The 24,566-nt window shown below is 42.5% G+C and overlaps 3 protein-coding genes, 3 long non-coding RNA genes and 8 other non-coding genes across 15 annotated transcripts in view; 8 read left to right on the forward strand and 6 right to left on the reverse strand.

The window, feature by feature from the left end:
- The window catches only part of uimc1 (ubiquitin interaction motif containing 1), a 102,925-nt gene that overhangs the window by 36,008 nt on the left and 42,351 nt on the right, over window positions 1–24,566 (forward strand). Inside the window, exon 1 of one of the 2 annotated variants that reach the window (XM_074610612.1) lies at window positions 1,986–2,121. The exons of the other annotated variant lie outside the window; for it this stretch is intronic. The gene's annotated coding sequence lies outside the window, so the exon portion shown is untranslated. Of the gene's footprint in view, window positions 1–1,985; window positions 2,122–24,566 lie in introns of those variants that run through there. 2 annotated transcript variants of the gene reach the window in all.
- On the forward strand, window positions 252–324 carry trnav-cac (transfer RNA valine (anticodon CAC)). The gene has a single exon. It is a non-coding gene; the product is annotated as a tRNA-Val (tRNA).
- trnav-aac (transfer RNA valine (anticodon AAC)) lies at window positions 786–858 on the forward strand. Its single transcript has one exon. It is a non-coding gene; the product is annotated as a tRNA-Val (tRNA).
- Window positions 3,668–5,561, reverse strand: LOC141753038 (uncharacterized). The gene is made up of 5 exons (XR_012590378.1): window positions 5,232–5,561; window positions 4,817–4,870; window positions 4,592–4,702; window positions 4,350–4,427; window positions 3,668–4,242 (listed from the first exon to the last, which is right to left on the reverse strand). It is a non-coding gene; the product is annotated as an uncharacterized LOC141753038 (long non-coding RNA).
- Window positions 9,091–9,162, forward strand: trnad-guc (transfer RNA aspartic acid (anticodon GUC)). The gene has a single exon. It is a non-coding gene; the product is annotated as a tRNA-Asp (tRNA).
- trnav-cac (transfer RNA valine (anticodon CAC)) lies at window positions 9,331–9,403 on the reverse strand. The gene has a single exon. It is a non-coding gene; the product is annotated as a tRNA-Val (tRNA).
- On the reverse strand, window positions 10,188–10,260 carry trnav-aac (transfer RNA valine (anticodon AAC)). Its single transcript has one exon. It is a non-coding gene; the product is annotated as a tRNA-Val (tRNA).
- On the reverse strand, window positions 11,946–12,018 carry trnav-aac (transfer RNA valine (anticodon AAC)). The gene has a single exon. It is a non-coding gene; the product is annotated as a tRNA-Val (tRNA).
- Window positions 13,271–13,343, reverse strand: trnav-cac (transfer RNA valine (anticodon CAC)). Its single transcript has one exon. It is a non-coding gene; the product is annotated as a tRNA-Val (tRNA).
- On the forward strand, window positions 13,778–16,305 carry LOC141752497 (uncharacterized). The gene is made up of 3 exons (XM_074610494.1): window positions 13,778–14,011; window positions 15,329–16,036; window positions 16,226–16,305. Exons 1-3 carry the CDS (start codon window positions 13,849–13,851, stop codon window positions 16,303–16,305), a joined length of 951 nt encoding a protein of 316 aa, XP_074466595.1. The 5' UTR covers window positions 13,778–13,848.
- LOC141752882 (uncharacterized) lies at window positions 16,344–18,236 on the forward strand. The gene is made up of 5 exons (XR_012590361.1): window positions 16,344–16,674; window positions 17,036–17,089; window positions 17,204–17,314; window positions 17,479–17,556; window positions 17,664–18,236. It is a non-coding gene; the product is annotated as an uncharacterized LOC141752882 (long non-coding RNA).
- On the forward strand, window positions 18,679–21,182 carry LOC141752498 (uncharacterized). Its single transcript, XM_074610495.1, has 3 exons — window positions 18,679–18,888; window positions 20,206–20,913; window positions 21,103–21,182. Exons 1-3 carry the CDS (start codon window positions 18,726–18,728, stop codon window positions 21,180–21,182), a joined length of 951 nt encoding a protein of 316 aa, XP_074466596.1. The 5' UTR covers window positions 18,679–18,725.
- On the forward strand, window positions 21,221–23,113 carry LOC141752890 (uncharacterized). The gene is made up of 5 exons (XR_012590363.1): window positions 21,221–21,551; window positions 21,913–21,966; window positions 22,081–22,191; window positions 22,356–22,433; window positions 22,541–23,113. It is a non-coding gene; the product is annotated as an uncharacterized LOC141752890 (long non-coding RNA).
- Window positions 24,115–24,187, reverse strand: trnav-aac (transfer RNA valine (anticodon AAC)). The gene has a single exon. It is a non-coding gene; the product is annotated as a tRNA-Val (tRNA).

Raw genomic sequence — 24,566 nt, forward strand, 5'->3', positions numbered from 1 at the left:
AAACCGTTTGCTTTTATTACTCAGAATAAACATTTAAAAAGAACATGAACATGAACAAAGAAATAGGTTCCCGCCTGGTTTCGGACCGGGAACCTTTCGCAGGACTGTCACTCAAATCCAAAACACAGCAGCTGTGACTGAATCCAGTTTAAAATCTCTCCCGAGTCTAAAATTAGCATGTCGTCTGGCATTTAAGGCTTCTGCGGTTAGATATAAATACTCGATTAAAATGACCATATGCCCCTTCATCAGTTTCCGTAGTGTAGTGGTTATCACGTTCGCCTCACACGCGAAAGGTCCCCGGTTCGAAACCGGGCGGAAACACGTTTTTCAACATTGTTAATGTTTACTCGGCGACTGCAAACTCCCCCAGTGTGAGCTTAAGGTCACGGGTCTACTCTGCCGGAAAACAGTGGACTGCATCCTCAAGGTAGAGGGTAAAATGGAGGAAGTGACTGTGAGTGAGACTGGGTTGTTCTATTAGCTTCGTCAGACGGTGACCTTCAGCTCACACTGGGGGAGTTTGCAGTCGTCGAGTAAACACAAACAAAGAAATATGTTTCCACATAGTTTTGAAACGGTGACCTTTCGCGTGAGGCGAACATGATAACCACTACACTACGGAAACCCATTAAAAGGATTTTTGTGCATGTGACTGTGTTAATGCAGCATTCATATTTAACAGCAGATATCTAAAGAGTGTAAAATTAGCATGGCATCTGGCATTTGTAGTTAAATATGAATGGTGCATTTTTTTTTTACATAGATGGCTGTGTCTCTCATCAGTTTCCGTAGTGTAGTGGTTATCACGTTCGCCTAACACGCGAAAGGTCCCCGGTTCGAGACCGGGCGGAAACACTGTTTTTTGTTTTTGTGCTATAATAAACAACTAAATATCTATAATGCTGTTATCACACAAGTCATTCGTCGAAATTTTGCGTCAATTTCAACTTGCGAATTTCCGAATTTCCATCAACATCCAATGAGGAGGAAAAAGAGAACACGTAAGTCCAAGTGAGCCCAGGAGGTTGAGCTGGCTAGCTTGACGGGCTTTTTTAAAATGTTTTTGAAATGCTTTTGTTAAAACTGTAAATATATGTGTTTCAGTAGTCTGTAAGTTCAACTGACTCTGCCAATAATAGAGGAGCTGATCATGTGACCTTCACCTGTATATAACATATTATACAGTAGACCTGCCTTAATATCTGTACAAACCCAGACGAAATGACATGGTTTAAAACAACATGGATGGAAAGAGAGCGCAGGTTATTGTCCCTGCTTTTGTCTCTCTTGGCGAATAATCAGCAGCTGGTAGAAAACTCTACCAGACTGGCTCTTGGGATGTGGAACGTCACGTCTCTGGCGGGGAAGGAATCGGAGCTGGTGCGGGAGGTGGAGCGTTATCAACTAGATATAGTTGGGCTCACCTCCACGCATAGCTCTGGTTCTGGAACCACACTCCTAGAGGGGGACTGGACTCTGGACTGAACAGCCGCTCAGAGTACCTGACCTTGGTGTCCGGTTCGAGACCGGGCGAAAACACATTTTTCAACGTTGTTAGTGTATCGACGACTGCAAACTCCCCCAGTGTGGGCTGAAGGTCATGGTCTGATAAAAAGCTAATAATACCTCAACCAAGGCCTGCTGTCCCCTCCTGAGTCGTCTGATGGTTGCCAGAGTTTTCTAATCACCAGCATCGCAGACTGGCTCTTGGTATGTGGAACCCATGGTTTTTGTTCCGTGTTTACTCGACGATTTCAAATTCCCCCTTCATTGCCACGCCAGGAACACTCCTCTGTTGTTAAGAGCCTGACAAGCATGTTTGTATATCCATTACACAGTCTACACTGTCTATTGGACCGCTTCAATTGGCTGCTGATTGTCGCTGCATCTCTTGCTCTTAGTATAGGAAGAGCTTGATTTATGCAGCAGAGTTTGAACAGGTTTCAATTTCTACACTTTCTTTCTCTGCAGGTTGATGAAGGTGAAGTTACTGCAGGTTCATTTTGATCTTCTTCATCTTCTCTCTTTGGTTCTTTGTGTTGATTGTCACCAGAGATAGTCCAGTGGGTAAGGACACCGACCGGTGACGTTAAGATGCGGGTTGGAACCCCGCTTGAGGTACGCCACACAGGAGTGCGTCTGATGAATGTGTGTGTGGATTAATTTGTCTGCTATAAAAAAAACAAATATCACCAAAGCCATTTGTTGAGATTTTGCGTCAATTTCAACTTTTCCGAATTGCGAATTTCCGAATTTACAACATCCAAGGAGGAGGAAACCGAGAACAAGTAAGTCCAAGTGAGCCCAGGAGCTTGAGCTAGCTATCTTAGCTAGCTCAAGCTTAGCAAGCTAGCTAGCTTGACGGGCATTTTTAAAATATTTTATAAATGCTTTTGTTAAAACTGTAAATATATGTGTCTCTCTTGGCGAATAATCAGCAGCTGGTAGAAAACTCTACCAGACTGGCTCTTGTGATGTGGAACGTCACCTCTCTGGCAGAGAAGGAACCAGAGCTGGTGCGGGAGGTGGAGCGTTATCAACTAGATATAGTTGGGCTGACCTCCACGCATAGCTCCGGTTCTGGAACCACACTCCTAGAGAGGGGCTGGACTCTCGCCTTTTCCGTAGTTGCCCAGGGTGAGAGGCGCCGGGCGGGTGTGGGGATACTCACAAGCCCCCCGGCTGAGCGCCGCAGTGTTGGAGTTCTCCCCGGTGAACAAGAGGGTTGCCTCTATGCGACTGCGAGTCGCTGGGAGGATGTCTCTGACTGTTGTTTGTGCTTATGCACCAAACAGCCGCTCGGAGTACCCGACCTTCTTGGAGTCTCTGGCTGGCGTCCTGGAGAGGGCGCCGGCTGGGGACTCTATAGTTCTGCTGGGGGACTTCAACGCTCACATGGGCAACGATGGAGAAATCTGGAGGGGGGGGGATTGGGAGGAACGGCCCGTCTGATCTGAACCCGAGTTGTGCTTTGTTGTTGGACTTCTGTACTTGTCATGGATTGGCCATAACAAACACCATGTTTGAGCATAGGGTTGGTTGTTCATAAGTGTTCTTGGTACCAGAACATCTTAGGTCAACGATTGATGATCGACTTTGTGGTCGTAATCAGATCTGCGGCTGTATGTCTTGGACACTTGGGTGAAGAGAGGAGCAGACACACCTGGTAAACCCAAACGTTACATATTTCTATAAAGACATCTAAAAATTCTGTATCCTTCCTCGTTAGTATAGTGGACAGTATCTCCGCCTGTCACGCGGGGGCAAGTCGCGTATAGGTGGCATACACTGACAGCCAATGAAATTGCAGACTTATTAACGCTGTCCAGGGTGCTGAAAACGCGGCTTTGGTCCAGCAGTTTTCTCCTGAATATTTAAGAATGATTATCTGGAGCATGTTCGAATCCCACTTGGTACAAAGTCTGTGATACATTATCAAAGATAATGAGCTATTTGGGAATCAAGAAATGTGAGTCTTAGTTTGTTATTTACTTCTTCTGATTATCATTAGATTAGACTAGTCTGGTTATATCAAGTTCTTGACTTACTTAAAGCTATTAACCAATTATATTAGAGTTTTCTTCCTATGTGTAACATTTAAATTGCAATTACTTAATTACTTCAATTAGAGACTTTACTGTTCACTATAAATTATTAATTTATTAATGAGACATGTAGACATTAGTGAATTAAATGTATTTATTAACCACAACTGTAACAGTAAATATTCAACAGAGCCCATATTGCAAGGTCACACATATATCACACAAAAATGTAAGGTAAAGTAAATATAATATTGTATATAATAAATGTAATAATTATTTACATGAGCAAAATATACAGTATATACAGTGGAAACCGGTTACAGTGATCACGGTTACATTGATAAACCGCTTATATGGGGCAGTGGTGGCCCTCCCTCATTACCACCACTGAGATGCCCTTGAGCAAGGCCCCCCCCAACCGCTCCAGTGGAGTTGCTCAGTGACCAGCAGATCAGACTGTGGTTGTACTGGGCAGCTTCCAGGTGTGAATGTGTAACTGTGTGAATGTGATCAGGGCGTTCCTGAAAAAGAGAGCATTGCCCTCAGTGAACCTCCCCCTGAATAAAATAAAGGTAAAAACAAATAAATAAAATATGGATCAAAAAGCTTGGGACAGAATCATTCCTATGCAAATGCTGTTTAAGCTGTGGAGGAGGACAGCTGGGGACAGCTGATGGCCTGGGTAATGGCTGACCTGGTCAGGCAAGAAGAAAGACATAGCAAATTATTAAGATTGTGTGTTGACTTGATTTTATCTCTTTGACACGCACACAACCAAATCAAGAACATTCAAATACTTACTTTGAGCTCTTGGCGGTTGCAGCGGCGGTTGAATGGGCTCTGCAGACGTCTCAGGAGAAATCGGAAGTGCCTCTGACACTATATAGAATATTAAACATTTCATTATTATTCACAGTAAGATAAATAAAAAACTCGACTGTGACATTGTGCACCAGTATCTGATTTACATCAATGAGAACAGTTCCGATGGACACTACATATGGATATTTTTAAGATGCAAATACAGTTAAAATAATACACACCTGGGACAGTGACAGTTGTCTCTGTTGGCAAGGGTCCTGGTGTTTCTGGCATCAGGAACATCAGCTCCTGAGGAAGGGGCACAGGTCTCTTTACCATCGGCAGAGCAGGGGCTGCAAGGAGATAAGGACCACAAAAAGTAATCAATTATTGGTTTATAACGGACATAATCAGAGGGAATATGACAGAAAGGTTTAAATGGATAAAAAGAAATATAATGCATTTACCATCTACTTGTGAACCCGTCAGTTCAGTTGGTGTGGACAGTGTAGCAGATGGTACTACAACAGAAAAAATCTTGTCAGTCATTTATATTTTGACAATATAAAAAAAACTGGTGTTAGTAAAGGCATACATTATCCATCTTTTACTTCACCTGCTTATCTCAGCCTTATATAGTTAAACAGACTGTTTGTTACATTAAAGTATAAAGAATTTCATTCATACACATGCAGTTTAGTTCTGTATGGATAAATATTTAGTAGTCAGTCATTACAATTTAGCCTAAGCAGGGGAAGCAACATGGCACACTGCAAACACATGCATACAAGTGTTAGTAACCACAGCAGTCCTATATGTATATATATATATATATATATTCATCATATAAGTCTAAAAACTGGAATAAAGAGTGCTACTTACCCTCGCCATGACTGGAATCAATTCATAGTCACTAGGACAACAAGTTGAACAGCAAAACACAAACATGACCAGAACATGGTCAACATGAGAAGGAACGGTTTATGTCATGCTTCGGTTTGGGATAAGAATTCATGGTCCCAGAGTCTCCGTCGACGACAGGACGTTTTTGTTTGGTTAAGAACCTCTTTCTGTTCCCGAAGCCTGTCGTCTGGCAGTTGATGCTGATGGTGCAGAAACAGCTGTAAAACACAAACAAAAACAATTAAATATAAACTATATAGAATACACAATTAATATTAAACAGGCTGAACTGTAAATTATTTTGAATCTTCAGGCAGTAGAAACAAACCAATATAAGACAACAAATGTTTACTCACAGCTCTGCACGTGTTGCTTAGAAGGACAGATACCCAGCATCGCTCTCTCCAGCTCTTCATCTTCATCCATCACTGTGATGCAAACAGACAAGAATTAGAATGTACTAAAAATATGGCTTTACTGTACTTAGGATAGTATGAATAAAATCACCACTGAAATAATGGAAGACGAAGTTTACTCCCTTTGGTGTACTAAAATACACTGGATACCATGACAGCATATACATTTTTTTGACAAAACAAATGGAAAACAAGACCCACCCATGGCTTCAGCAGGGGCCTGTGAGGCATGTGTCACCAGAGAGGAGCCAGAGGGGGAGGGCAGCTTCTTCTGCAGGTACACTTGTAGTTTGTGCATCTTTGTTCCTGGAGCACAGCTTTTCCTCATAATAAAGGCTGCATAGCCATCATCCCTGGTGCATCTCTCTCCAGGTGCTTTTGGCACGAGAGCCAAAACCAACCAGCTGGTCATCCTCTGATGCTGCTGCTGCTGCTGCTGCTGTCACAACTGGCTTTTGTTTCTCATAATTGAGAAGAGACTGGATTTCTTGAAAGCTGAGGGCATAGCTCACAAATGACAGCAGGCTGTCCTTGATGTGCCCCCCTGCCATGAACACTCCTGCAGTCTCCTCCTTTTGCTGGTTCTTGATTAGGTAGATGGTATACCCAATGTCATTTTCAAGGAGCCAGCGGAAGGACTTCCCTTTATATTTCCCAAACTGCAGGATGTATTCTCGAGCCACCTCAGTTTTATCTGAAGCATCCCCTCCTCTTAAAATGATCACAGACAGTGCATTTTTCCTGACCAGCTCCTCCTTCACGGGTGCAGACTTGTCCTGTAGAGAGGGGTTGTCTTTAAGGAGTTTGGCTGCATCCGTTGGATCCTGACGGAGATATCCGAGTGGTCCCTTGCGGAATGTGACACTCATTCTCCCAGGGAAAAAAACCGTTTTCTGCATTTTACCTGTAATGAAGAAAAGCATATTGATCTATTAATATGTTATAGACAGGCATTGTTTTCATAACAAATGTTAATAGTGAGGGTCTCAAGGGAGAGCAGGAATTAGGAGGTTCACATCTCAGCTCTAGCCCCTTTACTGTCTACATATTCTCACTGTATTTATCAGGGTTTTGAAGAAAGAACAAATGATATCAAATACCTTTACTTTAATATTACCTTTACTACTTTGTATAGTACCTTGATTAAGTGCCTGCCTTTGTGTATGTCTTAACGATGAGCTCTGGTTGTTGAGGCAGATCAGCCCCCCCCACCCCCAACCAGTGATTCAGACTCAAGTAACACTGAAGTGTGAAGTGTCTTATCCAGCAACGCCCTGCATTCAATTCACCTTTCCTATCCCAAACAGACATGCATTAGACTATATTTGATATATTCTGCTTTTGACAAGCTCAGACAAACGTGGCCTATTTAGTATTTTGAAAATTGTAATATGGTATAGAAGCATATAATAAGTGTTAAAATTAAGCATGAATAGTACGTTGTACACAACATGGCAAAGTATGAAAAACCCTCAGAGACATTGGTTCTCAATTAATAAACAATATTCTGGTGTTCTCTCATTTTAACAGAGGTGGAAGAAGTACTCTGATCTTGTACTTCAGTGATAGTACTGATACCACAGTGTAGAAATACTCTGCTACAAGTAAAAGTCCTGCATTAAAAACCTTAAGTATAAGTACATGCTGTGACAACAGCAACGTTATACAACGGAGACTGAAAGTAGTCGACGTAGCGTTAAGTGCAAACACGACGACTTTATGATTCATATGAAGCTTGTTCATTTATCATTCTGTCAATGTGTGTATGTAAAGTAACGTTAGTGTGTCCAGAGTAACGTTATATCTAACCTTACTGCTGATGTAAGCTGCTGATATACCGTAGTTAACGCTACATTAGACATTAATGTTAACTAACAACGTGATGCTTTCAACCTAAGGAATGTTAAGTTTCGTTAGCTTGTAATTCATCCCAAAGTACCGCAGCAGCTCGACACAATAAACTGAGGAAACACGGCTAATGACAACTTTATAACACGTCAGACAGCGCCAGGATACATTATAATAACATGTTGGTTCATTGTTAATAATGTTACGTTAGCTTGTAGTTCATCCGAAAGTACCGCGGCGACACAATAAACGGGAGAAACACGACTAACGTTAACTTTATAGCGTCCACACAAGCAAGAACACGTCAGACAGCGCCAGGATACATTATAGTAACATGTCGGTAATCGTTATTTATCTAAATATAACTCACCGTTTGGCGTAATGTCCACACAGCGCAGCTCAAGCTCAAGTCGATGCGAAGTGTAGCTCATCCAGACCAACACTGCCAGAGTGGCGAAGGAAACAACAACTCCTCCTCCTCTCCTCGGAAAAAGGGCGCCAAACAAACAATAGCGGCCAAAGATATATTGCATCCGTAGTGGTTCAGCACTACCATAGAGAATGAACGGCAATGTGTTTAGGGCGCTTTAGCTAAAGAATCCCCGGGTGCCGCGCGGAAGACCGGGGTTCGATTCCCCGACGGGGAGTCTTTTTGACCAGCTGCTGGATAATCATCTTATATGAAATTATTTGTCCATGAAATGTGATATTCCTATCACATGTTGGTTTCTGGTGGAGGCTATGGAGAAGAATTTCGGTTGACCTTTAAGAAAGTTTTTTTGCAAACCGTCAAGAGGGGAAAGCGGGCTTTGGCTTTTGCTCAGGCTGTGTTCAACAGGGGGGGAACAAGAACTGCTACGGAATAAACGGGAACAAAGAAATGTATTTCAGCCTGGTTTCGAACCTGGAGCGGGATTGTTAATGTACAGCAGAATGGAGAATTCACGGCTGCCAGAAGCCATGAGAGCTGCCATTGATGGGCTCCTGATTAAGCATCATGGAGCTAAAGACACATGCCAACATATCTCCAGATATGTAAAGCATCTGGCTAAATAAAAAAAAACACCAGCTCCTCGCTCAATACCAGCCCAGAGAAGGTTTTGGAGACACAGCAGCTGCGGCAGAGTTTGACCACAGGAAGCCAAGCGGTCAGTTTGCCCGTCACAACCCTGCCTCCTGCCACTCTCAACCCTCCAGCTGTGACGCCCCCCCAGGAGGAGTCACTGAGCCGGGCCACAGTGGAGAACATTGTGACCGAGATCCTGGAAAAACAACAACATCAGCAGCAGCAGAAGAAGATGACCAGGAAGTGTTTAGCCTGCGGTCAGCCAAAGTCACGGTATATTGGCCATGGCTCTTCAGATAATTTCTTTCATCAGACTAAAACACGGAAGTACTTTTACTGCTCCACAAAGGTCTTTAAGACGTACACAGACGAAGGCCTCAGAGACCTTGTCTTTTGAGGACTTTGCTGCGTCTCCGTCCTTTGAGCGGAAGCTGGACGCCGCCAGACAGAGGGAGGCCAAGTGGAGGAAGGTGTTTCCATGTACACACTGGAAACACTGTTGGAACCTTCCTCGTTAGTATAGTGGACAGTATCTCCGCCTGTCACGCGGAAGACCGGGGTTCGATTCCCCGACGGGGAGTATTTTTCTACCAGCTGCTGATTATTCATCTTATATTAAATGATTTGTCCCTGAAATGTGATATTCCAATCACATGTTGGTTTCAGGTGGAGGCTATGGAGAAGGAATTTCGGTTGACCTTTAAGGAAGGTTTGGCAAATGAGTAAACATGAACAATGTAGAAACATTTGTTTCCGCCCGGTTTCGAACCGGGGACCTTTCGCGTGTGAGGCGAACGTGATAACCACTACACTACGGAAACTGATGAAAGACATTTTTGTGTCAATGAAAAAAAAACTATGAAAAAGTCAATGAAAGCAGGATTTTGGACCGGTGTCAGAAAGAAAGAAATTTAAAACTCGATTGACAGCTCTTCCACATGTGCAAAGTAAGAAAATGAGCTGTTTTTAATGCTATACATATACATACACAACGTAACACAATCACCCCCCTCCAGGTTTCTCCATCGTTGCCCATGTGAGCGTTGAAGTCCCCCAGCAGAACTATAGAGTCCCCAGCCTGTGCCCTTTCCAGGACGCCAGCCATAAACTCCAAGAAGGTCGGATACTCCGAGCGACTGTTTGGTGCATAAGTTCAAAAAACAGTCAGAGACTTCCTCACAGCGACTCGCAGTCGCATAGAGGCAACCCTCTCGTTCTCCGAGGAGAACTCCAACACTTCAGCTCACCCTGGGCAACTCTGGAAAAGGCAAGAGTCCAGCCCCTCTTCAGGAGTGTGGTTCCAGAACCAGAACTATGCGTGGAGGTGAGCCCAACTAATACTAGTTGATAACGCTCCACCTCCTGAACCAGCTATGGGTCCAACCCCGCCATAGAAGTGACGTTCCATGTACCAAGAGTCAGTCTGCGATGCTGAGGATCAGCACGCCTAGATCCCCGCCTGTACCTGCCGCCCGGCTCGCATTGCACACAACCCCAATGCCTATCCCTGCGGGTGGTGGGCCCATAGGGTGGCGGCTCCTTGTTGTTTCTTTGGGGTGTGCCCCATGGGTCAAGGCTCAGCCACCAGACGCGGACAAAAAAATCTGTTTCCGCCCGGTCTCGAACCGGGGACCTTTCGCGTGTTAGGCGAACGTGATAACCACTACACTACGGAAACTGATGAAAGACACTTTTGTGTCAATGAAAAAAAAAACGATGAAAAAGTCAATGAAAGCAGGTGTCAGCAAGAAAGAAATTTAAAACTCGATTGACAGCTCTTCCACATGTGTAAAGTAAGAAAACAAGCTGTTTGTTAATGCTATACATATACATACACAACGTAACACAACCTTAATGTACACAGCTAACGTTACCTTTGCTAACAACAAACTGAGTTGGAACCTGTCAATGCTAAAACATTTAAGCCAATTAATTTACTACTTGAAAAAATAATCCCCACTTTCGTTTGATAAGTTTGACTTCTTTTTTGATGACAGAGCCGAGATAAAATGCAGTAAATCATACAAATTGTGTACTGTATCTTCTGCATTATGCCTATGCTGAGAGGTCTGTCACTTAAAGGTGACAACGGGGTCTCCTTACTTATATCCAAAGGGTCAAACAGCGCCACCAAAATCGTACTCGTGGCCAAAAATATATGACAGCCGTAGTGATAAGGATTCAGTCCACCAATGCCGGGCCAACCAAGTCCGAAAGGCCACCTTCTTCAGCTTGACGGCCTCCTTCACCGCAGGTGTCCACCAGCGGATTCTTAGGTTGCCGCCACGATAGGCACCGACGACCTTCCGACCACAGCTCCTAGCAGCCGCTTCCACAATGAAGGCGTTGAATATGGCCCAATCAGATTCCATGTCCCCAGCCTCCCCCGGGATGGGCAAAAAATTCTTCCAGAGGTGGGAGATTAAGACCTCACAGACAGGGGCCTAAGCCAGACATTCCCAGTTCACCCTCACTATACGTTTGTCCGGCAGCCTCCCCCGCCATCTGATCAAACTCACCACCAGGAGGTGATCAGTTGACAGCTCTGCTCCTCTCTTCACCCAAGTGTCCAAGACATACGGCCGCAGATCTGATTACGACCACAAAGTCGATCATCGATCATTGGCCTAAGATGTTCTGGTACCAAATACACTTATGAACCACCCTATGCTGGAACCCAGTGTTTGTTATGGCCAATCCATGAAAAGCACAGAAGTCCAACAACACAGCACCACTCGGGTTCAGATCAGGCAGGCCGTTCCTCCCAATCACCCCCCTCCAGGTTTCTCCATCGTTGCCCATGTGAGCGTTGAAGTCCCCCAGCAGAACTATAGAGTCCCCAGCCCTTTCAGGATGCCAGCCAGAGACTCCAAGAAGGTCGGATACTCCGAGCGACTGTTTGGTGCATAAGTTCAAACAACAGTCAGAGACTTCCTCACAGCGACTCGCAGTCGCATAGAGGCAACCCTCTCGTTCTCTGAGGAGAACTCCAACACTTCAGCTCACCCTGGGCAACTCTGGAAAAGGCGAGAGTCCAGCCCCTCTTCAGGAGTGTGGTTCCAGAACTAGAACTATGCGTGGAGGTGAGCCCAACTAATACTATTTGATAACGCTCCACCTCCTGCACCAGCTATGGGTCCATCCCCGCCATAGAGGTGACGTTCCATGTACCAAGAGTCAGTCTGCGATGCTGAGGATCAGCACGCCTAGATCCCTGCCTGTACCTGCCGCCCGGCTCGCATTGCACACGACCCCAATGCCTATCCCTGAAGGTGGTGGGCCCATAGGGTGGCAGCTCCTTGTTGTTTCTTTGGCCTGTGCCCCATGGGTCAAGGCTCGGCCGCCAGACGTGGACAAAAAATCTGTTTCCGCCCGGTCTCGAACCGGGGACCTTTCGCGTGTTAGGCGAACGTGATAACCACTACACTACGGAAACTGATGAAGACTTTTGAATGCATGTGATCAGCATAATGCACCGTTCATAATTAACTGCAAAGGTCTCAAATGCCAGACGTCATGCTAATTTTACACTCTGGAGAGATCTCTTTCAGACTCTGCCATCTGGCAAGAGGTTAAGGTCCATCAGGATCAAAACCTCACGCCACAAAAACTGTTTTTTCCCCATGGCAGTGGGGCTCTCCAACAGCCCCCCTGTGACTGTCTCTCTCTCTCACACACAACACACCACTGCCCCCCTGACACCAACTCCCCCTTCTCTCTTACACTCTCAATACCTTCCCCCCCACTGTCTCTCTCTTTCTCTCCCTCTCTCTCTGTGGTACCTGATTGTTTGCACACCGGCAATATTTGCACTATCTGTTTATAATATGTTTAGTTAGGGCCCGAGCACTGACCGAAGGTCGGCGAAGGCCCTATGTAATTGGTCCGTTTCTTATTATTATTATTATTTGCGCAAATGAATCGCATTTTTGAAGGGCTAAACGTGCTTGGAAGTTGAGCAAATTTTGCACATGTATCAGGACAGGTGAAAATTTTTTATATTTTCTTGGTCTCTTGCTCGGATGTGACAAAATGGCACGAAAGCACCCCCTAACAAATTGCTAAAATTGAGCCCCTCATTGTGGTTTCACCTAGAAGTATGAAATTTGGCAGGTATAAGTAACATGTTGAGACTTACAAAAAAGCCTCTTGGAGGGATACCGTAAACCCAACAGGAAGTCGGCCATTTGGAATTGAATGTATTATTTTAGTTCTTTTTTGCCATTTCCAGGCACTATACTTTAACGAACTCCTCCTACAGATTTAACCCGATCGACTTCAAATTTAATTTTTTTTTTTTAATTATTCCATTGTTGTTTTTACTGCTCATTTGCACCAACGAACCAAAGCAAATTCCTAGTGTATACCTGATACACCTTGCAATAAACAAGATTCTGATTCTGATTCTGATTCTCTCACATTGGTTGGTTTCAGGTCGAGGCCATGGAGAAGGAATTTTGGTTGGCCTCAAGGAAGTTGTGGCAAACCGTCAGACGACTCAAGAGGGGAAAGTAGGCCACGGCTTTGGCTCAGGAATTTGTTCAGCAGGGGGGAACAATTACTGCTGCAAAGTAAACACGAACAAAGAAAGTTGTTTCCTCCCATTTTCGAACCGGGATCAGATGGGTCGCAGAGAAGAGGAAGTGACTGAGTGCGATTGTGTGGAGTGAAGTAAAAAAAAGAAAATGTGTTTCCGCCCGGTTTCGAACCGGGGACCTTTCGCGTGTGAGGCGAACGTGATAACCACTACACTACGGAAACTGATGATGGACAGTATTGTGCATGTGGACATATTAATGCAGTATTCATACTTAACTGCAGACGTCTCACATGCTAGACGTGTGCTAATCTTAGACTCAAGGGAGATTTTAAACTGGATTCAGTCACAGCTGCTGTCTTGGATTTGAGTGACGGTAAATGTATAATAAACTTACAGGGAGTACACAGAAACATACAGGGAAGCCTTTATGTTTCTGTGTACTCCCTGTAAACACTGGAACATTGCCAGCCGGTCTGTGTCTTTACTTGTTTCCAAAGGAGGAAACAATATTGTGGCAATATGTCAGCAAGAGTAAAGAACATGGATGAAAAGACAGCGCAGTTTATTGTCTGCTTTTGTCTCCCTTGGTTAATCAGCAGCTGGTCAAAAGAACTCCCCGTCGGGGAATCGAACCCCGGTCTTCCGCGCGGCACCCGGGGATTCTTTAGCTAAAGCGCCCTAAACACATTGCCGTTCATTCTCTATGGTAGTGCTGAACCACTACGGATGCAATATATCTTTGGCCGCTATTGTTTGTTTGGCGCCCTTTTTCCGAGGAGAGGAGGAGGAGTTGTTGTTTCCTTCGCCACTCTGGCAGTGTTGGTCTGGATGAGCTACACTTCGCATCGACTTGAGCTTGAGCTGCGCTGTGTGGACATTACGCCAAACGGTGAGTTATATTTAGATAAATAACGATTACCGACATGTTACTATAATGTATCCTGGCGCTGTCTGACGTGTTCTTGTTTCTGTGGACGCTATAAAGTTAACGTTAGTCGTGTTTCTCCCGTTTATTGTGTCGCCGCGGCGGTACTTTCGGATGAACTACAAGCTAACGTAACATTATTAACAATGAACCAACATGTTATTATAATGTATCCTGGCGCTGTCTGACGTGTTATAAAGTTGTCATTAGCCGTGTTTCCTCAGTTTATTGTGTCGAGCTGCTGCGGTACTTTGGGATGAATTACAAGCTAACGAAACTTAACATTCCTTAGGTTGAAAGCATCACGTTGTTAGTTAACATTAATGTCTAATGTAGCGTTAACTACGGTGTATCAGCAGCTTACATCAGCAGTAAGGTTAGATATAACGTTACTCTGGACACACTAACGTTACTTTACATACACACATTGACAGAATGATAAATGAACAAGCTTCATATGAATCATAAAGTCGTCGTGTTTGCACTTAACGCTACGTCGACTACTTTCAGTCTCCGTTGTATAACGTTGCTGTTGTCACAGCATGTACTTATACTTAAGGTTTTTAATGCAGGACTTTTACTTGTAGCAGAGTATTTCTACACTGTGGTATCAGTACTATCACTGAAGTACAAGATCAGAGTACTTCTTCCACCTCTGTTAAAATGAGAGAACACCAGAATATTGTTTATTAATTGAGAACCAATGTCTCTGAGGGTTTTTCATACTTTGCCATGTTGTGTACAACGTACTATTCATGCTTAATTTTAACACTTATTATATGCTTCTATACCATATTACAATTTTCAAAATACTAAATAGGCCACGTTTGTCTGAGCTTGTCAAAAGCAGAATATATCAAATATAGTCTAATGCATGTCTGTTTGGGATAGGAAAGGTGAATTGAATGCAGGGCGTTGCTGGATAAGACACTTCACACTTCAGTGTTACTTGAGTCTGAATCACTGGTTGGGGGTGGGGGGGGCTGATCTGCCTCAACAACCAGAGCTCATCGTTAAGACATACACAAAGGCAGGCACTTAATCAAGGTACTATACAAAGTAGTAAAGGTAATATTAAAGTAAAGGTATTTGATATCATTTGTTCTTTCTTCAAAACCCTGATAAATACAGTGAGAATATGTAGACAGTAAAGGGGCTAGAGCTGAGATGTGAACCTCCTAATTCCTGCTCTCCCTTGAGACCCTCACTATTAACATTTGTTATGAAAACAATGCCTGTCTATAACATATTAATAGATCAATATGCTTTTCTTCATTACAGGTAAAATGCAGAAAACGGTTTTTTTCCCTGGGAGAATGAGTGTCACATTCCGCAAGGGACCACTCGGATATCTCCGTCAGGATCCAACGGATGCAGCCAAACTCCTTAAAGACAACCCCTCTCTACAGGACAAGTCTGCACCCGTGAAGGAGGAGCTGGTCAGGAAAAATGCACTGTCTGTGATCATTTTAAGAGGAGGGGATGCTTCAGATAAAACTGAGGTGGCTCGAGAATACATCCTGCAGTTTGGGAAATATAAAGGGAAGTCCTTCCGCTGGCTCCTTGAAAATGACATTGGGTATACCATCTACCTAATCAAGAACCAGCAAAAGGAGGAGACTGCAGGAGTGTTCATGGCAGGGGGGCACATCAAGGACAGCCTGCTGTCATTTGTGAGCTATGCCCTCAGCTTTCAAGAAATCCAGTCTCTTCTCAATTATGAGAAACAAAAGCCAGTTGTGACAGCAGCAGCAGCAGCAGCAGCATCAGAGGATGACCAGCTGGTTGGTTTTGGCTCTCGTGCCAAAAGCACCTGGAGAGAGATTTGGGACAGCAGGGATGATGGCTATGCAGCCTTTATTATGAGGAAAAGCTGTGCTCCAGGAACAAAGATGCACAAACTACAAGTGTACCTGCAGAAGAAGCTGCCCTCCCCCTCTGGCTCCTCTCTGGTGACACATGCCTCACAGGCCCCTGCTGAAGCCATGGGTGGGTCTTGTTTTCCATTTGTTTTGTCAAAAAAATGTATATGCTGTCATGGTATCCAGTGTATTTTAGTACACCAAAGGGAGTAAACTTCGTCTTCCATTATTTCAGTGGTGATTTTATTCATACTATCCTAAGTACAGTAAAGCCATATTTTTAGTACATTCTAATTCTTGTCTGTTTGCATCACAGTGATGGATGAAGATGAAGAGCTGGAGAGAGCGATGCTGGGTATCTGTCCTTCTAAGCAACACGTGCAGAGCTGTGAGTAAACATTTGTTGTCTTATATTGGTTTGTTTCTACTGCCTGAAGATTCAAAATAATTTACAGTTCAGCCTGTTTAATATTAATTGTGTATTCTATATAGTTTATATTTAATTGTTTTTGTTTGTGTTTTACAGCTGTTTCTGCACCATCAGCATCAACTGCCAGACGACAGGCTTCGGGAACAGAAAGAGGTTCTTAACCAAACAAAAACGTCCTGTCGTCGACGGAGACTCTGGGACCATGAATTCTTATCCCAAACCGAAGCATGACATAAACCGTTCCTTCTCATGTTGACCATGTTCTGGTCATGTTTGTGTTTTGCTGTTCAACTTGTTGTCCTAGTGACTATGAATTGATTCCAGTCATGGCGAGGGTAAGTAGCACTCTTTATTCCAGTTTTTAGACTTATATGATGAATATATATATATATATATATACATATAGGACTGCTGTGGTTACTAACACTTGTATGCATGTGTTTGCAGTGTGCCATGTTGCTTCCCCTGCTTAGGCTAAATTGTAATGACTGACTACTAAATATTTATCCATACAGAACTAAACTGCATGTGTATGAATGAAATTCTTTATACTTTAATGTAACAAACAGTCTGTTTAACTATATAAGGCTGAGATAAGCAGGTGAAGTAAAAGATGGATAATGTATGCCTTTACTAACACCAGTTTTTTTTATATTGTCAAAATATAAATGACTGACAAGATTTTTTCTGTTGTAGTACCATCTGCTACACTGTCCACACCAACTGAACTGACGGGTTCACAAGTAGATGGTAAATGCATTATATTTCTTTTTATCCATTTAAACCTTTCTGTCATATTCCCTCTGATTATGTCCGTTATAAACCAATAATTGATTACTTTTTGTGGTCCTTATCTCCTTGCAGCCCCTGCTCTGCCGATGGTAAAGAGACCTGTGCCCCTTCCTCAGGAGCTGATGTTCCTGATGCCAGAAACACCAGGACCCTTGCCAACAGAGACAACTGTCACTGTCCCAGGTGTGTATTATTTTAACTGTATTTGCATCTTAAAAATATCCATATGTAGTGTCCATCGGAACTGTTCTCATTGATGTAAATCAGATACTGGTGCACAATGTCACAGTCGAGTTTTTTATTTATCTTACTGTGAATAATAATGAAATGTTTAATATTCTATATAGTGTCAGAGGCACTTCCGATTTCTCCTGAGACGTCTGCAGAGCCCATTCAACCGCCGCTGCAACCGCCAAGAGCTCAAAGTAAGTATTTGAATGTTCTTGATTTGGTTGTGTGCGTGTCAAAGAGATAAAATCAAGTCAACACACAATCTTAATAATTTGCTATGTCTTTCTTCTTGCCTGACCAGGTCAGCCATTACCCAGGCCATCAGCTGTCCCCAGCTGTCCTCCTCCACAGCTTAAACAGCATTTGCATAGGAATGATTCTGTCCCAAGCTTTTTGATCCATATTTTATTTATTTGTTTTTACCTTTATTTTATTCAGGGGGAGGTTCACTGAGGGCAATGCTCTCTTTTTCAGGAACGCCCTGATCACATTCACACAGTTACACATTCACACCTGGAAGCTGCCCAGTACAACCACAGTCTGATCTGCTGGTCACTGAGCAACTCCACTGGAGCGGTTGGGGGGGGCCTTGCTCAAGGGCATCTCAGTGGTGGTAATGAGGGAGGGCCACCACTGCCCCATATAAGCGGTTTATCAATGTAACCGTGATCACTGTAACCGGTTTCCACTGTATATACTGTATATTTTGCTCATGTAAATAATTATTACATTTATTATATACAATATTATATTTACTTTACCTTACATTTTTGTGTGATATATGTGTGACCTTGCAATATGGGCTCTGTTGAATATTTACTGTTACAGTTGTGGTTAATAAATACATTTAATTCACTAATGTCTACATGTCTCATTAATAAATTAATAATTTATAGTGAACAGTAAAGTCTCTAATTGAAGTAATTAAGTAATTGCAATTTAAATGTTACACATAGGAAGAAAACTCTAATATAATTGGTTAATAGCTTTAAGTAAGTCAAGAACTTGATATAACCAGACTAGTCTAATCTAATGATAATCAGAAGAAGTAAATAACAAACTAAGACTCACATTTCTTGATTCCCAAATAGCTCATTATCTTTGATAATGTATCACAGACTTTGTACCAAGTGGGATTCGAACATGCTCCAGATAATCATTCTTAAATATTCAGGAGAAAACTGCTGGACCAAAGCCGCGTTTTCAGCACCCTGGACAGCGTTAATAAGTCTGCAATTTCATTGGCTGTCAGTGTATGCCACCTATACGCGACTTGCCTCCGCGCGGCACCCGGGGATTCTTTAGCTAAAGCGCCCTAAACACATTGCCGTTCATTCTCTATGGTAGTGCTGAACCACTACGGATGCAATATATCTTTGGCCGCTATTGTTTGTTTGGCGCCCTTTTTCCGAGGAGAGGAGGAGGAGTTGTTGTTTCCTTCGCCACTCTGGCAGTGTTGGTCTGGATGAGCTACACTTCGCATCGACTTGAGCTTGAGCTGCGCTGTGTGGACATTACGCCAAACGGTGAGTTATATTTAGATAAATAACGATTACCGACATGTTACTATAATGTATCCTGGCGCTGTCTGACGTGTTCTTGTTTCTGTGGACGCTATAAAGTTAACGTTAGTCGTGTTTCTCCCGTTTATTGTGTCGCCGCGGCGGTACTTTCGGATGAACTACAAGCTAACGTAACATTATTAACAATGAACCAACATGTTATTATAATGTATCCTGGCGCTGTCTGACGTGTTATAAAGTTGTCATTAGCCGTGTTTCCTCAGTTTATTGTGTCGAGCTGCTGCGGTACTTTGGGATGAATTACAAGCTAACGAAACTTAACATTCCTTAGGTTGAAAGCATCACGTTGTTAGTTAACATTAATGTCTAATGTAGCGTTAACTACGGTGTATCAGCAGCTTACATCAGCAGTAAGGTTAGATATAACGTTACTCTGGACACACTAACGTTACTTTACATACACACATTGACAGAATGATAAATGAACAAGCTTCATATGAATCATAAAGTCGTCGTGTTTGCACTTAACGCTACGTCGACTACTTTCAGTCTCCGTTGTATAACGTTGCTGTTGTCACAGCATGTACTTATACTTAAGGTTTTTAATGCAGGACTTTTACTTGTAGCAGAGTATTTCTACACTGTGGTATCAGTACTATCACTGAAGTACAAGATCAGAGTACTTCTTCCACCTCTGTTAAAATGAGAGAACACCAGAATATTGTTTATTAATTGAGAACCAATGTCTCTGAGGGTTTTTCATACTTTGCCATGTTGTGTACAACGTACTATTCATGCTTAATTTTAACACTTATTATATGCTTCTATACCATATTACAATTTTCAAAATACTAAATAGGCCACGTTTGTCTGAGCTTGTCAAAAGCAGAATATATCAAATATAGTCTAATGCATGTCTGTTTGGGATAGGAAAGGTGAATTGAATGCAGGGCGTTGCTGGATAAGACACTTCACACTTCAGTGTTACTTGAGTCTGAATCACTGGTTGGGGGTGGGGGGGGCTGATCTGCCTCAACAACCAGAGCTCATCGTTAAGACATACACAAAGGCAGGCACTTAATCAAGGTACTATACAAAGTAGTAAAGGTAATATTAAAGTAAAGGTATTTGATATCATTTGTTCTTTCTTCAAAACCCTGATAAATACAGTGAGAATATGTAGACAGTAAAGGGGCTAGAGCTGAGATGTGAACCTCCTAATTCCTGCTCTCCCTTGAGACCCTCACTATTAACATTTGTTATGAAAACAATGCCTGTCTATAACATATTAATAGATCAATATGCTTTTCTTCATTACAGGTAAAATGCAGAAAACGGTTTTTTTCCCTGGGAGAATGAGTGTCACATTCCGCAAGGGACCACTCGGATATCTCCGTCAGGATCCAACGGATGCAGCCAAACTCCTTAAAGACAACCCCTCTCTACAGGACAAGTCTGCACCCGTGAAGGAGGAGCTGGTCAGGAAAAATGCACTGTCTGTGATCATTTTAAGAGGAGGGGATGCTTCAGATAAAACTGAGGTGGCTCGAGAATACATCCTGCAGTTTGGGAAATATAAAGGGAAGTCCTTCCGCTGGCTCCTTGAAAATGACATTGGGTATACCATCTACCTAATCAAGAACCAGCAAAAGGAGGAGACTGCAGGAGTGTTCATGGCAGGGGGGCACATCAAGGACAGCCTGCTGTCATTTGTGAGCTATGCCCTCAGCTTTCAAGAAATCCAGTCTCTTCTCAATTATGAGAAACAAAAGCCAGTTGTGACAGCAGCAGCAGCAGCAGCAGCATCAGAGGATGACCAGCTGGTTGGTTTTGGCTCTCGTGCCAAAAGCACCTGGAGAGAGATTTGGGACAGCAGGGATGATGGCTATGCAGCCTTTATTATGAGGAAAAGCTGTGCTCCAGGAACAAAGATGCACAAACTACAAGTGTACCTGCAGAAGAAGCTGCCCTCCCCCTCTGGCTCCTCTCTGGTGACACATGCCTCACAGGCCCCTGCTGAAGCCATGGGTGGGTCTTGTTTTCCATTTGTTTTGTCAAAAAAATGTATATGCTGTCATGGTATCCAGTGTATTTTAGTACACCAAAGGGAGTAAACTTCGTCTTCCATTATTTCAGTGGTGATTTTATTCATACTATCCTAAGTACAGTAAAGCCATATTTTTAGTACATTCTAATTCTTGTCTGTTTGCATCACAGTGATGGATGAAGATGAAGAGCTGGAGAGAGCGATGCTGGGTATCTGTCCTTCTAAGCAACACGTGCAGAGCTGTGAGTAAACATTTGTTGTCTTATATTGGTTTGTTTCTACTGCCTGAAGATTCAAAATAATTTACAGTTCAGCCTGTTTAATATTAATTGTGTATTCTATATAGTTTATATTTAATTGTTTTTGTTTGTGTTTTACAGCTGTTTCTGCACCATCAGCATCAACTGCCAGACGACAGGCTTCGGGAACAGAAAGAGGTTCTTAACCAAACAAAAACGTCCTGTCGTCGACGGAGACTCTGGGACCATGAATTCTTATCCCAAACCGAAGCATGACATAAACCGTTCCTTCTCATGTTGACCATGTTCTGGTCATGTTTGTGTTTTGCTGTTCAACTTGTTGTCCTAGTGACTATGAATTGATTCCAGTCATGGCGAGGGTAAGTAGCACTCTTTATTCCAGTTTTTAGACTTATATGATGAATATATATATATATATATATACATATAGGACTGCTGTGGTTACTAACACTTGTATGCATGTGTTTGCAGTGTGCCATGTTGCTTCCCCTGCTTAGGCTAAATTGTAATGACTGACTACTAAATATTTATCCATACAGAACTAAACTGCATGTGTATGAATGAAATTCTTTATACTTTAATGTAACAAACAGTCTGTTTAACTATATAAGGCTGAGATAAGCAGGTGAAGTAAAAGATGGATAATGTATGCCTTTACTAACACCAGTTTTTTTTATATTGTCAAAATATAAATGACTGACAAGATTTTTTCTGTTGTAGTACCATCTGCTACACTGTCCACACCAACTGAACTGACGGGTTCACAAGTAGATGGTAAATGCATTATATTTCTTTTTATCCATTTAAACCTTTCTGTCATATTCCCTCTGATTATGTCCGTTATAAACCAATAATTGATTACTTTTTGTGGTCCTTATCTCCTTGCAGCCCCTGCTCTGCCGATGGTAAAGAGACCTGTGCCCCTTCCTCAGGAGCTGATGTTCCTGATGCCAGAAACACCAGGACCCTTGCCAACAGAGACAACTGTCACTGTCCCAGGTGTGTATTATTTTAACTGTATTTGCATCTTAAAAATATCCATATGTAGTGTCCATCGGAACTGTTCTCATTGATGTAAATCAGATACTGGTGCACAATGTCACAGTCGAGTTTTTTATTTATCTTACTGTGAATAATAATGAAATGTTTAATATTCTATATAGTGTCAGAGGCACTTCCGATTTCTCCTGAGACGTCTGCAGAGCCCATTCAACCGCCGCTGCAACCGCCAAGAGCTCAAAGTAAGTATTTGAATGTTCTTGATTTGGTTGTGTGCGTGTCAAAGAGATAAAATCAAGTCAACACACAATCTTAATAATTTGCTATGTCTTTCTTCTTGCCTGACCAGGTCAGCCATTACCCAGGCCATCAGCTGTCCCCAGCTGTCCTCCTCCACAGCTTAAACAGCATTTGCATAGGAATGATTCTGTCCCAAGCTTTTTGATCCATATTTTATTTATTTGTTTTTACCTTTATTTTATTCAGGGGGAGGTTCACTGAGGGCAATGCTCTCTTTTTCAGGAACGCCCTGATCACATTCACACAGTTACACATTCACACCTGGAAGCTGCCCAGTACAACCACAGTCTGATCTGCTGGTCACTGAGCAACTCCACTGGAGCGGTTGGGGGGGGCCTTGCTCAAGGGCATCTCAGTGGTGGTAATGAGGGAGGGCCACCACTGCCCCATATAAGCGGTTTATCAATGTAACCGTGATCACTGTAACCGGTTTCCACTGTATATACTGTATATTTTGCTCATGTAAATAATTATTACATTTATTATATACAATATTATATTTACTTTACCTTACATTTTTGTGTGATATATGTGTGACCTTGCAATATGGGCTCTGTTGAATATTTACTGTTACAGTTGTGGTTAATAAATACATTTAATTCACTAATGTCTACATGTCTCATTAATAAATTAATAATTTATAGTGAACAGTAAAGTCTCTAATTGAAGTAATTAAGTAATTGCAATTTAAATGTTACACATAGGAAGAAAACTCTAATATAATTGGTTAATAGCTTTAAGTAAGTCAAGAACTTGATATAACCAGACTAGTCTAATCTAATGATAATCAGAAGAAGTAAATAACAAACTAAGACTCACATTTCTTGATTCCCAAATAGCTCATTATCTTTGATAATGTATCACAGACTTTGTACCAAGTGGGATTCGAACATGCTCCAGATAATCATTCTTAAATATTCAGGAGAAAACTGCTGGACCAAAGCCGCGTTTTCAGCACCCTGGACAGCGTTAATAAGTCTGCAATTTCATTGGCTGTCAGTGTATGCCACCTATACGCGACTTGCCCCCGCGTGACAGGCGGAGATACTGTCCACTATACTAACGAGGAAGGTGATAGAGCCTACCCAAATTCGGTTTAAGATCTTTCCGAAGTCCAAAACTATGTGCCCCATAGTTTACATGGTGACAAAAAAACGGCAGTTGCAATTTTCTTATATTATCAAATGAAGTATTGGACCAAACTGAACGCTTGAATTACTTGTTTAATTGTTTGTTGTGTTAGATATTTTGCACATCTCTTTAATTACAGACAAACTGTTTCCCATTTTAGCTACCACTCTCTGTATGTGTTTATCCCATAATAATTTACTTTCTATGATAACTCCCAAAAGTTTGGCTTCTTCTACCTGCTTTATTAACATGTTATTTATACTGAGATCAAGCTTTGGTTTTGAACATAAAGAATAGTTTGTTCCAATTACAACACTGGTTGTTTTAGACACATTCAAAATAAGTTTTTTACTGTTGATCCGATCTACAACCAACTTCAACTCCCGATCTAAATTTATATTTAAATCACTAATTGTTGCTTCTGCTTAATATATTGTGGAATGAAGGGGGAGTTTGCAGTCGTCGAATAAACATGAACAATGTTGAAAAAAGTGTTTCCGCCCGGTCTCGAACCGGGGACCTTTCGCGTGTTAGGCGAACGTGATAACCACTACACTACGGAAACTGATGAAGGGATCTTTTGTGCATGTGACCATATTAATGCAGCATTCATATTTAACCACCGAAGTCTCAAATGCCAGACGACATGCTAATTTTAGACTCGGGAGAGATTATAAACTGGATTCACTCACAGATGCTGTGTCTTGGGTTTGAGTGACAGTAAATGTATGATAAATGCTTCCCTGTATGTTTCTGTGTATTTCAGAATTTTGGTTGGCCTCAGGGAAGTTCTGGCAAACCGTCAGACGACTCAGGAGGGGAAAGCAGGCGTTGGTTGTGGTTATATTAGCTTCATCAGACCGTGACCTTCAGCACACACTGGGGGAATTTGTAAAGCAAACCAATTTGTCCATGAAACAATATTCCTATCATAAGTGATATAT

This window comes from Sebastes fasciatus, chromosome 16, assembly GCF_043250625.1.
Source record: "Sebastes fasciatus isolate fSebFas1 chromosome 16, fSebFas1.pri, whole genome shotgun sequence".
NCBI classification, from domain to species: domain Eukaryota; kingdom Metazoa; phylum Chordata; class Actinopteri; order Perciformes; family Sebastidae; genus Sebastes; species Sebastes fasciatus.

What these genes read in the sequence shown, in the direction of transcription:
- LOC141752498 (XM_074610495.1), top strand. Translation starts at nt 18,726, where the DNA reads ATGCAATATATCTTTGGCCGCTATTGTTTGTTTGGCGCCCTTTTTCCG. An exon ending in TGTGGACATTACGCCAAACG is followed by an intron (nt 18,889 to 20,205) that starts GTGAGTTATATT and finishes TCTTCATTACAG; the next exon opens with GTAAAATGCAGAAAACGGTT. An exon ending in GGCCCCTGCTGAAGCCATGG is followed by an intron (nt 20,914 to 21,102) that starts GTGGGTCTTGTT and finishes TTTGCATCACAG; the next exon opens with TGATGGATGAAGATGAAGAG.
- LOC141752497 (XM_074610494.1), top strand. Translation starts at nt 13,849, where the DNA reads ATGCAATATATCTTTGGCCGCTATTGTTTGTTTGGCGCCCTTTTTCCG. An exon ending in TGTGGACATTACGCCAAACG is followed by an intron (nt 14,012 to 15,328) that starts GTGAGTTATATT and finishes TCTTCATTACAG; the next exon opens with GTAAAATGCAGAAAACGGTT. An exon ending in GGCCCCTGCTGAAGCCATGG is followed by an intron (nt 16,037 to 16,225) that starts GTGGGTCTTGTT and finishes TTTGCATCACAG; the next exon opens with TGATGGATGAAGATGAAGAG.